General features: G+C 40.7%; 1 protein-coding gene across 1 annotated transcript in view; it reads left to right on the top strand.

Annotated features, from left to right (window-relative positions):
- The window catches only part of ATP8B3 (ATPase phospholipid transporting 8B3), a 335,474-nt gene that overhangs the window by 285,083 nt on the left and 34,994 nt on the right, over positions 1-15,397 (top strand). The window contains exons 25-26 of the mRNA XM_068234593.1: positions 811-1,050; positions 9,209-9,347. Of these exons, the coding sequence (XP_068090694.1) occupies positions 811-1,050; positions 9,209-9,347 (379 nt within the window). The remainder of the gene's footprint in view (positions 1-810; positions 1,051-9,208; positions 9,348-15,397) is intronic.

Raw genomic sequence — 15,397 nt, 5'->3', positions numbered from 1 at the left:
GCACGAGCATGCTCATGCAGTTTTTAGTGCTGGGCATACTGTAAGTGTCATGTCCAGGAACCTGTAGTGTAAGTGTAGATAATCTGGACATGAGACTTACGTCCAGAAGCCAAAAGGGGTTAAGGACCAGAGCCATCCTGTCCCAGTTGTGCCCTGTGATTACTGTGATTGGCTCCTGACTGAGATGCAGACAGCAGAGCGAGCTTGTGCAGCGTCAGAACAGCGGCCCAAAAGAAAAGGACGGTGTGAGTGTGCAGCACTGAATAGTTGAAATCTACTTCCTGTCAGAGCCACACAGCCACTGGCAGGACATAGATTCCAACTACATTGGTCTGTAAGCAGTTTAATGTATCACCTCAATTTTCTTGCAATTTTTTAAATCATTTTATCTACATAATTTGTATTCTGTTTCAAAGTTCTAAAATATAAAAGGTAATAAACATAGACTCAAGTCCAGTTTCATATGGGACAAGCTATTTTTGCTCCTAATGTATGAACATATATTGTATTGATGAAGTGTGAAACAACTCCTGTGATAAAACTCAGTTTGAAAAGTTTAATGAGCTAGGGCCAAGGTATACAAAAAATGTCAATGTACATAAGTACGGTCTGTGGATATTGCCACCCAGAGATGAGTTGTTGCTATCTCAGTAGAAGGTTATTGAGCCAGTATGTAAAGGAAAGAGAGAGAGAGAAAGATCTAGGGGGAGCGGGCAATAACTGCAATGAGCAATAAGAACACTATAGACAATGCTCTATGGTCTATATAACAATGCTTTTAAGTAATCTATTTTTGTATATTGTTCATAGGACGTCAGTGCAGAAAAGAGCCTGCAACACCCAGAACTATACAAAGCTGGACAAACTGATTCCTTCTTCACGTACAAGATATTTGCATGGTCTTTTATAAAGGGGATGGTAACTTCACTTGCCTCTTTTTTTATACCATACGGAGCCTGCCAAGATACTGCAGGTCCTGGAAGTACCTGTGACTATCATTCTTTTGCTGTTATAACTGCAACTGCAGTTATTCTGACTGTCACTATAGAGGTAAGCATATAATTTATTCCAAATGAAAAGTTAATGCAAATACTTTACATAACTTCTCCATAACCTTTGAAATTGTTGTTTTTTTCAAATGCAGACTGGGACCTATGTATTTAGACAGATAAAAAGAATGCAGGGACAAAAGAAGTGCAGTTGTCAAGGCAACCAGTAATTAGTTTTCCTGTCCAGATTTAGGTTAAAAATCTAAAAAAAAATGGTAATTTGGATCTGAAAGTGTCAAACAATAGGTCTCAACAGGTAGAGGTAAACCAGGCCTCACACACATAATCCTTGGCCAAGAAGACAATAATTTTGGGCATCTTTTCCTGTGAATCTGTTGTGTGTACAGGTGCACTCTGACATCATTTAGTGATCCACAGTGGCACATCAGTAAAGAAGGAAAGACAAACCACTTTTGTCCATTGCACTGCAGGACTCTCCATGCTCATCATCCATTGCCCACTGCTCCTGCTCCACTCTGCATAGAACAGCACAGACTGCTCATGTGTAGCTGAACAGCACGCATGCCTGTACAGCTGTATAAAACTGTCACCCTATCAATCAACTAACAATTGCTACGCTAGAGTGTCTTAATGTGTGTACAAGGCTTTAGGAAAAGACGAGAAGAGCAAAACATAACAGTCATTTACAAAGCATCACTTCCCACTATATATACATTGCTATTGAGCCCAGAAGGAGGAAAAGGTAGATGACAAGGTGCAAGATACAACATGGGGTGAAACCACAGACTAGTATAGCAACAGGCAGGGGATAGAAGATTAAAGATGTTGCACAGCAAAAACATTGCCAGAGTGCTCCCCCTAAACACACACGCACAAAAAAAACCCTCGGCCATATGCGCATTTTAAACTTCTAACCAAACCACAATCATGTGCAAGATCTCGCAGTAGCACTTGAAATGGGGCAGGAGCCTCAAACACCTGGACACCCACTTGCATAGGTAACTATCGGGTATATTCACTAAACTGCTGAAGGCAGAATAATGATACTCATCATGAATATACCCCTATACAAGTGTCCACCACAGCTGAGTGGAGGGGAAACTTGGCCAAGGGGAAAAAACAGTTTCAGTTGGTTTGTCTTACTCCTGTTCCCACTCCACCTATATGTGGTGTGCATAACGTGAGGTACACTATTTACATAATGTGGGTTTTATATGTTGTATAATGCTCACTCATCTTTATGAGCTCTATCTGTGCACTGCAAACATTATCTTTTTAAACCCAAGCTTCAAAATGTAGCATAACAGATTACACCAGAAAAATAGTGATACTTTTTTAGAGAGGAGTCAAGAAGGAACTGTTATTAGAATAAGTAGCATAAAAATAACCATAACAAGCATTGGCATTGTTTGCAGTTAAAATATGGATTCAGTTTGATCACATTTGCTTAGAAACTGATAATCAGCATGGACATAAGTAAATGGGCATTCAATTATTCATTATTGTTTAAGTAGTTTTATCTTTTATAATGCTGCCACCTGCTGATGAACATTTTTCAAGCACATCGACTTTGATTCTCGAAAACACAATGAGCCTGATCCAATTCACGTTTTCTCCTAAGTTTCTCCTAGAAGATAATTTTTCACCTTCTGTTTAAATAACCTTTCAGCACTCTGCAATTGAAAAAGTACCAAAAGGTAGGTGAAAAATACTATCAAAATTATTCTGAATATTTTCTTGCTTGCTGCCTGGTGGCTTAAAAGGCATTTTATTGATAAGATGTGAAAATATCACCTAGGAAAACTTGGAGAATGAATTGGATTCGCCCAATGGGATGTCTCACATGTCTGTGTGGTAGCAGGGTGCTAAGAGCAAATTGGAAGGCATCTTCTAGCATGAAAGGCAGGCTAATGTCAGTCTCAATCTTCTAAATGTAATATTAAATCCTTAACGCAGGAAGAAGTGAAGGTAAGACGAAATAAATTAAAAATAGACAAGGCACCTGGCCCGGATGGCATGCATCCTCGGGTCCTAAGGGAATTAAGTTCAGTTATAGCTAAGCCCCTTTATCTTATCTTTTGTGACTCTCTTGCAACTGGCAGAGTCCCAGTGGATTGGCGTACAGCCCACGTTTTCCCATTATTTAAGAAGGGCAAAAAATCAGATCCAGGAAATTATAGACCTGTAAGCTTAACATCAGTTGTATGCAAACTATTTGAGGGGTTACTAAGAGATACTATAGATGACTTCATAGTAGAAAATAATCTTATTTCTCAGCATCAACATGGGTTTACTAAAGACAGGTCCTGTTTGACATGCTCAGCTTTTATGAGGTAGTGAATGCTAATATGGATATTGGGAATGCTGTAGGTGTGATATACTTGGACTTTGCAAAGGCCTTCGACACTGTTCCCCACAAAAGTCTGGTGCAAAAGTTGAGGATGCAAGGACTGGGGAAGAGTCTGTGTTCATGGATAGGGAACTGGCTAATGGACAGAAAACAAAGAGTTGTGGTCAATGGATCGTACTCAAAATGGGAGACTGTTAGCAGTGGGGTCCCACAGGGGTCTGTTCTGGGTCCAGTGCTCTTCAATTTATTTATTAATGACCTAGTAGATGCAGTAGTGAGCAATGTTGCTGTTTTTGCAGATGATACAAAATTGTGCAGAATCATCAACTCTCAGGAAGATAGTGTCATATTGCAACAGGATCTGGATAGGATGGCTATATGGGCACATACATGGCAGATAAAATTCAATGTTGATAAATGTAAAGTCATGCATTTTGGACGTACTAATGGTCTAGCACCATACAAAATAAATGGGATACAGTTGGGGACATCAAACTTGGAGAAGGACTTAGGAGTACTCATTGACAACAAGTTAAATAATCGTACTCAATGCCAAGCAGCTGCAGCTAAAGCTAACAAAATTTTGGGATGCATTAAAAGGGAAATAAAAACTCGAGATGCTAGCATAATATTGCCCCTGTTTAACTCTCTAGTAAGGCCACATCTGGAATATGGAATTCAGTTCTGGGCACCACATTACAAAAAAGATATTGCAGTTTTAGAGCAGGTGCAGAGACGAGCAACAAAATTGATACGTGGGATGGAGGGTCTCACTTATCAAGAAAGGTTAGATAAACTGGGTTTATTTAGTCTAGAGAAAAGACGCCTTAGAGGGGATGTAATTAACATGTATAAATACATCAGAGGGAAATATAATAGCTTGGCGGATGAGCTTTTTGTCCCTAGGCCTTCTCAAAGGACTACAGGACATGATCTGCGCATGGAGGAAAAACGTTTTAGCCATTTATTTAGGAAAGGGTTCTTTACAGTAAGAGTGATTAAGATGTGGAATGCATTGCCACAGGAAGTCGTTATGGCAAACTCTATACCTGCATTTAAAGGGGGCTTAGATGCTTTCCTTGCGTTGAAAGACATCCATGGCTACAATTACTAGGTAATGCCTAATGATGTTGATCCAGGGATTTTATCTGATTGCCATCTGGAGTCGGGAAGGAATTTTTCCCTTTAGGGGCTAATTGGACCATGCCTTGTAAGGGTTTTTTCGCCTTCCTCTGGATCAACAGGGATATGTGAGGAAGCAGGCTGGTGTTGTACTGTATACTGGTTGAACTCGATGGACGTATGTCTTTTTTCAACCAAAATAACTATGTAACTATGTAACTATGTAACTATGTAACTATGTTTCAAGATAAGCCAAGGTAAAGAAAGGTTTGAATGCTGACTGGGCTTTTCAGGACTATTGATGAGCTTTGTCAGAGGACTAAAATGTTCCAATGAATTTATAGCAACAGTTGGCAAATTGTAACTCCTTTTGTTGTTTGTGGGGGCTGGCCAATCAAACACAGCAGAAGCCTTGTCAAAGTCCATGGAAATTCCCTTTGTACAAATAATAAGATAAAGTTTATTTTGTCCCATTTTTCCGTTTTTGTGTAATGCCTGAGGATATAGAGGCAGCCAAGGAATGTCTTGCTTTTTTCTCATGTTCTTTTAAAGTGCAAAAAGTTCAGGACATATAATCCAAATATATTACCATAAAAAAATCAAGAAAATCCAAGAAAATGTCATTAAATAATTCCTAGAATAAGGCTGGGGCATTATGGGATATTCAAAATGGGCAAATCTTGTATGAATGTTCCCACACACCCTTAACCTCTTGAGGACTGCAGGGCTAAACCCCCCTAGTGACCAGGCTATTTTTAGTAAAATTGGCCACTGCAGCTTTAAGGCCAAGCTGCAGGGCCGCACAACACAGCACACAAGTGATCCCCCCCCCCTTTCTCCCCACCAACAGAGCTCTCTGTTGGTGGGGTCTGATCGCTCCCTCCATGTTTGTAAAAAAAAAATCAGATCCCATCAACAGAAAGCTCTGTTGCTGGGCAGAAAAGGAAGTAAGATTCATTTGGGTTGTAATTTGCAGGGCCGAGTAATAAACTGTTAAAGCTGCAGAGTGCTTAATTGTAAAAAAAAAAAAAGAAAAAAAAAGGGAGTGTAAACCTGTGGTCCTCAAATGGTTAAGGAAGCAGGTATGGGTCCCAATTCTTTTATGTTTTGGATGTCAATGATAATTCCTAGATGCTCTAAGAAGTCAGTACGGAATATGTGCTTAAAATTTAACATAATTCCACTGGCTCCTTCTGTTGAAAATCACAAGGGGCTAAAGATGCAGTATCAGTCAGCAAGAATTATTTAAGCGGTCAATCAGGGATTTAAATTTGGTTGTGACATTAGACAGCGCTTTATCATCTCATTCTATAAGTTGGAAGGCCAAGGTTTGTGATTCTCTTTGGAGCAATAAGATGATTGTTCCCTTCTGGAAAAGTCATGGGTTGTAGTAATTAAATAAGTATTGTGGAAGACTTTGAACTGTCTCTATTTGGTAGAATCAGGTACAGGGGCGTAACACTAGACCCTGCAAGGGATGCCTCCGCAGGGGGGCCTAGACGCCACAGGGGGCCCGTGGGGGGAAATGTTTGAGAGACTGACAGCTAAGGGCATGGAGAAAAAAAAAACGTATTCTGCTCTCCTCCCATTGTTATATTGACTGCATGTGTCCACCACACAGATAAGGACTCACACACACTTTGGAATTTGTACACTGTCCCTGCTCCCTAGAGTTCGTAAAAAACATCTGTCTCTCACTGCAGCAAAGTTCTAAAGACTTGACAAAGGCTTTACAACTTTTTTTTTAAATGTGACTGCTTTGTTTGTAGACTTTCCCTTTTCAGCAAAAGGATTCCTAGATTCTTATCACACTGGCTAATGACTTTATGGCCTCTGAATACTTTTACAATGCAATGGAGTGGAGATTGATGTCTGACTGTCACTGCCTCATTGAGAGCTTGTTGTCTCATAAGATCCCGTAATAACAGTATCAATCAGTGACATTCTGAATGTTTTGTCAAAGTTACATTGATACTATATCTTACGTTCAGCATGTCATTGTTTTTCCTCCATATAGCATGTGATCTCATCTAGTAAAATAATAAGGCTGTGTGTGTATGTATGTACTGGGAGCAGGGAGGGACTTGTCGGCTGCAAGGGGCTGGAGGAAGCCCTGGATAAGTAGATCTAGGGGTAGCATAGATTGCCTGACGTTTCCTTCAAAGGGGAACTGAAGAGAGAGGTATATGGAGACTGCCATGTTTATTTCCTTTTAAGCAATACCAGTTGCCTGGCAGCCCTACTGGTCTATTTCTCTGCAGTAGTATCTGAATAACACCAGAAACAAGCATGCAGCTAGTCTTGACAGATCTGACTTTGAAGTCTGAAACACCTGATCTGCTGCAGGGGTTATGGCTAATAGTATTAGAGGCAGAGGATCAGTAGGGCTGCCAGGCAACTGGTATTGCTTAAAAGGAAATAAATATGGCAGCCTCCATATACCTCTCTCTTCAGTTCCCCTTTAAGTCTAAGTGTTTTTATCTGCATGGGGAAAACGCATTGGTTCTCAGTTTTCCTGTGCAGAAAGCGAGGGGGCTGGGGGGCCCCATCCAAATTTCGCGGGGGGGGGGGGCCCATCCAAAGTTTCGCAGGGGGGCCCAGTGATGTCTAGTTATGCCCCTGATCAGGTAACACAATTCTGAGATCTCTGCTGGAAAAGAAACTGCTCCTAAGGAAACCAAAATAATAGTAACTGACGTTGAAAGAAGCAGACTCAATTTGCCTCTGAAGTTGAAAGTTTCCTCTTTGGATATCCTGAACAGAAGATTTTAGCTCGCCAACTTGTCAGCAACGTTCTTTTAGGGCAAAACTGTTTTTAGAAGCCTGCATCTTGGCTGTGCATTGCTGTCAGGTGATTTTGCCAAGCCTTCGGTGTTGAATCTAAGTTGAAACCTGAGCACCCAACAAGGAATGATTGGTTGAAACTCTTGTGGCCATCTGACTATTTTGCCAGGTCGCACTTTTCACGTTTGCCCTACCAGAAGACAAATGATTTCAATGTGACAACAGTAGATAGGAGAAAGCTATCAGTAGTCAAGTACAGACTAAAGCCATGCCAGGTGATGTACAATCAGTGAATGGGTTCAGGCAGGGTTTGCAATGAATTTAATACAGCATGCAAGGTCAGACAACTAGGGGACAACAACTGGCAACAGGAATGCAGTCAGAGCAGACAGAACTGGGCATTTTCATAATCAGAACTGGGCATTTAACCACTTCAGGCAAGAACAATTTTCACATATTAGCGCTGCTCCCATTCATTCACCAAAAACTTTATTACTACTTATCACACCTAAATGATCTATGTATTGTTTTTTTCAGGACAAATTAGGCTTTTAGGGTATGATAATTTATTTTAGTAATTACCTTATTTTCTATGCATTTTAAAGGGAAAATAAGGTAAAAAATAGAAAAAACACACTATTTCTCCATTTACATCCAGTATAGCTTTACAATAAACAACTATACGTTAAACTCACAAATTAAATAAAGGTGTATTTTTTTCATTTTTTTTTTATTTTTTGCTTTCTCATTGTACACTATCGATGATTCCAATACCTTATTTTCAAAAATAATAGTAATATACCCTTATGGCACAATTAAAAAGCCAAGTTCCCAAGGTAACAATAAATGTTTTTTTCTTTTATATTCCGTAACTTTGTTTTCATTTTACAAGTCTTTTATTTTGGTACAGAATATGCAAACATTTAACCGCTTTTGATTCAGTTTGTGACTAAAAATAATATACAAGACTTGGGCCTCAACCCTAAAACATTCTAAACTTTATTCTACTACCTATCATGGTTAAAATGTTACCACATGTCTCTTGTAGTTTTCCTACAACTTTCCCAAGTTTAATCATAATTTTGAAAATAACTTTTTATGTATTGATTGAGTTTGTCCCTACCTATTTTTTGTTTGTGATATGGATCCAAGCTTTAAGACACACCGAAATGTATTCTACAACTCATCACAGTTAAAATGATACCACATGTGCCACATTTAGTAACAAACTGGTGGTGCAATCTCCACAATTACACTGGACGTATATATACGCTCTGTTGTCATAGAGCAAAGGTTTTCATTTGTCCAGTTCTGCCTGCATTTGTCCATCTGTTCATGCATGAGAACACGTACATACAAAACACAATTGCAGCTGTACAGTGATACCTGTCAAAAGCATTGCATCTTGCCAACCCCCGATAGGAAATACTCTGCTGTTTCTGGGGATAAATGTAAATTTTCAATACTGACGGGTAGCTACCCTATCTGTCATCTGATTACATTTAAAAAAAACATTTTTCAAAAGACAAAAACAAAACATTTTTCCAGACGCATGCGTGTAAGCGCACATTTGAATCCTTCAGTCTAAGACATGAAGTGGTTAAAATGGATTTTTTAATTCCTGCACCCCCCCCCCCCCTCAATTCTCCTAACATACCTAACAAATTTGGTGTTTATAGCATGTATGGCAGCTTTGCTATGAACTGCTTAAGTTGCTGCAAGTAACTTCATTACAACTCACTAAACTGTTTTGGCGAAATTACGCAGAACCACACGAAGTTCACAGAAATTATTGCAGGACTGCAAGAGGTGTTCTCCTTCGTGTGTGCTTGCATTGTGTGATGTATTGATTACGTGCCCATGTACAAACTTGTGTTTTCACTGGTTAGATAAACAAAAACCAATTAAATTCAATCTCAATAACCAACATTTTATTTAACAGATCACCTTTGAGATCTCATACTGGACTGTCTTGTCAGGAGTTGCAATAATCACTAGTCCAATTTCTTATTTCATCTTAACTCTTGTTACACAATCTCAACAACTCTTCAGAGTTATGCCAACTTTCTTCCAGTTTCCAGGTAAGGTGAAAGTACGCACCATGTTGCACACATTACAAAAAGTGGCTGGGTTGCACACTGATTGTTTCATAGTTTGTGTTATGGAAATGTTGTATAGGAAAATTCACACCTTTTTGAGAAGTAAAAATGCAGATGCATTGAATCTTATAGCAGACTAAAAACAAGGAACACCAAGAGCCCCAGTAGTGTAATATGTACTGGTAAATGGTTATTAAATAGAGTAAATATTAATACTCACAAACCAGGGTTACCATTAGGCAACCACTGTAAATGCAGGTAAAGGCAGGTGGGGAGATTTTCCTGACCCCACTCAGGAATAAGAAGTCGCTCTCTGTAGATGAGAAAAAGGGGGTTCAACCCTCCACCCAGGGTGGACTCAATATTATGCAAGAGAACAGAGGCGCCAAAAGGTTAAAAGGAAGCTAAATGAGCTTAAAAACCAAATTCTTGGTAAATAGAGGCGGTAGTGGTGGACTTACCTCCTCCAAGTAGACACACAACGACGTAGTAAAGACAGTCAATATATTTTATTTATGAACTCCAAATATGCAACGCGTTTCGCAGGTTTGATCCCGCTTCATCAGGCAATAACAACGGAGCAATAGCATATGTGATCAGTAGAAGAGCCAGGCACCTCTTATAGCAGACTAGTAGACCTATGCCCGTTTAAAAATGGGCTCTAGGTCTGTGTCGGAAGGAGGCCCTCTCCTCCCTCCCTCCCCTGTGACCGCCACCACCTCCGCACAGTCAGCGTGCATGCACGTGCGCCCGCACACGCCCGTCTGGCCCCCTTGCCCCGTCCTGCTCCCTGTGTCAAGACTGTCCATGCGGCACATGCGCAGTAGCGCAAAGCACGGACACACACACACACACACACAGGGACGCAGAAACACAGGGGGATTATTATATAGGATTGGCATTGTCCAGTAAGATGAAGGATTGGGTCAACATTGAATCAAAGGTAGTCTATAGCTCCCTGGCTTAAAATTCATCAGATAAAAGAAATGCTGAACATAAAGTTCACTGAAACACCGCTAGTTAAGTCTGTGTTAAAGTGTAACTGTTGGGCATAAAATCAAAAATCAATTATTTATTTTTATCTGGTAAACAAGTAATAAGCATGCTAACCAGGCAATCCAAAAGTTAAAATCACTATTACTTTACTTGTTGATAAATTATCATTCGCCAGTTTACCTGACTCTTATTTGGTAAACACGAAATTTGATAGACAAAAAGGAAGTTGCAGGGCATGCTGGGTTGTCCTTTTTTGCTTCTCTACTTCCCCTCAGACTTAACCAATGCAGCCTGTTTGGCTAAAGCCTCTTTCCCTCCTGTTTTCCCCTCCCACACCTCTGTTCCTCTTTGATTGGCCAGAATTTCTCATGCTGAGACAATGCACTTTCCATAGTGAAGGGTGGGTAAATCAGGCAGAGGAGAGTAAGGGAGGAAATGACACCAGGATTGGCTTCAAAATAGCCACACTTAAAATGGGAAATGCGAAGAAAGAGTTTCTCTTCTTTTACTGTAGAAAAATCACTAAAATCAAAACACGGACAGTGCAATACATATGTTATGTAAGTAGAGCAAGTATTTATCTACCTATATATGTGGGTTTTTTTCTGAGATAGTATGGCTGACACATTTGTAAAGAATCCACAATTTCTTCAATTCCAGGACCACTTAAGATGGAATACAGATTTTCTCCCATGCTTTTTGACCTTTTCTTGTAACCCTGACTTTGTGAAGTGTAACAAAATTAAATCCTTAGTTGTGACTAATGCTATTCAATGTTTTTCCCTTTCTGGTTGGTCTTTCTGACAAATAAAAAATTAGCTTTTCACAGCATCCTACTAGATTGAGTGCAGCTGGAACAACTACAGACTTAGAAAACATTTGCTTGCAGCTAATATCAGCTTATACACTGCATCTACCATGCTTGTTTAACCACTTCAGCCTTCAGTCATTTTTCACCTTATGCATCCGAGCAATTTTCACCTCCCATTCATTAGCCAATAACTTTATCACTACTTATCACAATGAATTGATCTATATCTTGTTTTTTTCTGCCACCAATTAGGCTTTCTTTGGGTGGTACATTTTGCTAAGAATTATTTTTTTCTAAATGCACTTTAACAGGAATATTAAGAAAAAAATGGAAAAAATTCATTATTTCTCAGTTTTCAGCCATTATAGCTTTAAAATAATCAATGCTACTATAATTCAAATCCACACATTTTATTTGCCCATTTGTCCCGGTTATTAAACCATTTAAATTATGTCCCTATCACAATGTATGGCGCCAATATTTTATTTGGAAATAAAGGTGCATTTTTTTAGTTTTGCATCCATCACTATTTACAAGCTTATAATTTAAAAAATATCAGTTGTATACCCTCTTCACATACATATTAAAAAAAAGTTCAGACCCTTAGGTAACTATTTATTTATTTATTTTTTAAATTGTAATATTTTTTTATTTTTTTTTGTTAAAAATGTTATTTGGATATTTTTTGGGTGTGGGAGGTAAACAGTTAATTTTAAATGTAATTTATTGTGTCTTTTTGTAATAAAAATGTATGTGCATGTTGTTTTACTATTTGCCGACAAGATGGCCACAGTGAGATTTTTATTTTTCTATCCTGTGAGCAAGCATGCTCGCTCACAGGAACTACAAGGAGGACGTGATTTTTTTTTTTCAGAACAACCGCGGACTATAAAAAGAAGCCGTCGGTTTTTCTACCGGGAACTTAGATCAATGAATGAGAACAACGTTCCCATTCATTGATCTCTGGGCTACCGGGGGGGGGGTGTGGCACGGGAGCGCACCGGAACGTGCACGTTCGCACGTATGCACACAGCGGCCTTTTGGCACGTCCAAAAGGTGAAAATGGTTAAAGCCAGATGGGAATCCTGTTAACATAGTTACATAGTTAGTTTGAATGAAAAAAGACAAAAAATAATATTTATATTGCGCTTTTATCCAAAGTGCTTGAGCTGCAACCACTAGGGCATGCTCATTATGCAGTAGCAGTGTTAGGGAGTCTAGCCCAAGGACACCTTACTGAATAGGTGCTGGCTTACTGAACAGAAATAGACGAGATTCAAACCCAGGTCTCCTGTGTCAGAGGCAGAGCCCTTAACCATTACACTATCCAGCCACTACATCTGTCCCTTAAGTTCAATCGGGGAGAAAGAAAAAATCACTGTTTTGAACCCACACATACCCCAGTTGTCTCAGGGGAAGTTGAAAAGTTTTACAAGCTTGGGCCAATTAGGGGAAGTCAAAAAACCTTTACAGGCTTAAGCCAATGAGCCTTAATGTGACCTGAGCACCACCTACATAAAAATATTTTCACATAAACCCCTAAGGAAGGTTTGTAACTGATTGTAGTAAGTAGTTACTGAGGTTACTACTTCCTGAGGTAAGATATGCACGATTTTAACCACTCTTAGTGAAAAGAACCCCTTTCTAAATAGATGACAAACACTGTTTTCCTCAACGCACAGATCATGTCCCCTTATTAATCCAAGATGGCGCCGGACTCGGACGTCGCGGCCACAGGGCTCCGGCCTTTTTTCCTTTTTTAAAGTAATTTCTCACTCTGTGGAGGACACTGGCATGCTGGTATCGCTCTGCACCAGCCATCAGGTCACGGTCTACAATTCGTCGAGGAAATCAGCTGTTCAGGGCCCACATGCAGGACCCAGGAAGCGCTGCTGCAGACATGAGGGAGCAGCAGTGCTGGGCCGAAATTACGCATTAGCGTAATTCCGCATCGTAATTCACTACAAATGCACCGTAAGCGTTACGTGTAAGGTACGGTATTATGCGTAATTAATTACGCGTAGACCATAGGTTACGTTATTACGCGTAACAAATTACGCGTAAGACAGTAAACTCCCATTGAAATTACACAGTCTGCCGTAATCGCGTAATATTACGCTCCCGTATAATATAAAAAAGCCGCCGACTTTAAGGGTTAATAGCAAAGCCCCCTTAAGTGCTAAGAGCCTCAAATTTGGAGAATATATTAAGGAGATCAGAAAGAATAAGAGGAAATTTTTTTTTTTCAAAAAGACCTTATAGTTTTTGAGAAAATCGATGTTAAAGTTTCAAAGGAAAAAATATACACTTAAAAACCCACCGACTTTAACGGTTAATAGCAAAGCCTGCTTAAAATTTAGGAATACCAAATTCACAGGGTATATTAAGGGGATCAGTGGGAATAAGAGGAAATTTTTTTTTTCAAAAAAAACCTTATAGTTTTTGAGAAAATCGATTTTTAAGTTTCAAGGGCAAAAATGTCTTTTAAATGCGGAAAATGTCATATTTTTTTGCACAGGTAACAATAGTGTTTTATTTTCATAGATTCCCCCAAGTGGGAAGAGTTTTACTTACTTCGTTCTGAGTGTGGGAAATATTAAAAAAAAACAACGTGGGGTCCCCCCTCCCAGACCTCTTTAACCCCTTGTCCCCCATGCAGACTGGGATAGCCAGAATGCGGAGCACCGGCCGCGTGGGGCTCCGCACCCTGACTATACCAGCCCGCAGGGTCCATGGATTGGGGGGTCTCGGAAGGGGAGGGGCAGCCAAGCTTTCCCCTCCCCCTCCGAGCCCTTGTCCAATCCAAGGACAAGGGGCTCTTCTCCACCTCTGATGGGCGGTGGAGGTGGAGGCCGCGATTTCCTGGGGGGGGGGGGTTCATGGTGGCATCTGGGAGTCCCCTTTAAAAAGGGGTCCCCCAGATGCCCACCCCCCCTCCCAGGAGAAATGAGTATAGAGGTACTTGTACCCCTTACCCATTTCCTTTAAGAGTTAAAAGTAAATAAACACACAAACACATAGAAAAAGTATTTTAATTGAACAAAAAACATAACCACGAAAAAAGTCCTTTAATATTCTTAATTAACCATTAATACTTACCTGTCCCTTTAAAAGCCAGTTCCCACGCAATATCCTCGGAAATATACTAATCAGTTACAATGTAACAAAGTTGTTACAATGTAACAACTTTGTTACTTTGTAACTCCACCGCACCCGACGTCACTCGCCGCTCACCCGCCGGCCGCCGCATACACGCTACGTCCCCGCCGGCTCCCGCCGTCCACTCCGCCCACACCTGTCACCCATATACATGCTGGCACCCATGGGTGCCAGCATGTATATAGGTGACATGTGGGAGAGGCGGGGAGGGCAGTGAGAGCCGGCGGGACTTAGCGTCCTTCACCCGACAGAGCTCTGAGCTATATAGCTCAGAGCTCTCTAAAGCATCTTTGTATTTGGGCTCCAAGGAGCCCCATTGGTCCTTAGCAGACCAATGGGGTTCCTTCTGATTTTAAGGAACCCCATTGGTCTGCTAAGGACCAATGGGGCTCCTTGGAGCCCAAATACAAAGATGCTTAGAGAGCTCTGAGCTATATAGCTCAGAGCTCTGTCGGGTGAAGGACGCTAAGTCCCGCCGGCTCTCACTGCCCTCCCCGCCTCTCCCACATGTCACCTATATACATGCTGGCACCCATGGGTGCCAGCATGTATATGGGTGACAGGTGTGGGCGGAGTGGACGGCGGGAGCCGGCGGGGACTTAGTGTGTATGCGGCGGCCGGCGGGTGAGCGGCGAGTGACGTCGGGTGCGGTGGAGTTACAAAGTAACAAAATTTGTAACAACTTTGTTACATTGTAACTGATTAGTATATTTCCGAGGATATTGCGTGGGAACTGGCTTTTAAAGGGACAGGTAAGTATTAATGGTTAATTAAGGATATTAAAGGACTTTTTTCGTGGTTATGTTTTTTGTTCAATTAAAATACTTTTTCTATGTGTTTGTGTGTTTATTTACTTTTAACTCTTAAAGGAAATGGGTAAGGGGTACAAGTACCTCTATACTCATTTCTCCTGGGAGGGGGGGTGGGCATCTGGGGGACCCCTTTTTAAAGGGGACTCCCAGATGCCACCATGAACCCCCCCCTCCCAGGAAATCGTGGCCTCCACCTCCACCGCCCATCGGAGGTGGAGAAGAGCCCCTTGTCCTTGGATTGGACAAGGGCTCGG

The sequence above is a fragment of the Hyperolius riggenbachi genome, chromosome 1, assembly GCF_040937935.1.
Source record: "Hyperolius riggenbachi isolate aHypRig1 chromosome 1, aHypRig1.pri, whole genome shotgun sequence".
NCBI lineage: Eukaryota > Metazoa > Chordata > Amphibia > Anura > Hyperoliidae > Hyperolius > Hyperolius riggenbachi.
This window is presented reverse-complemented; position numbering and strand designations above follow the sequence as displayed.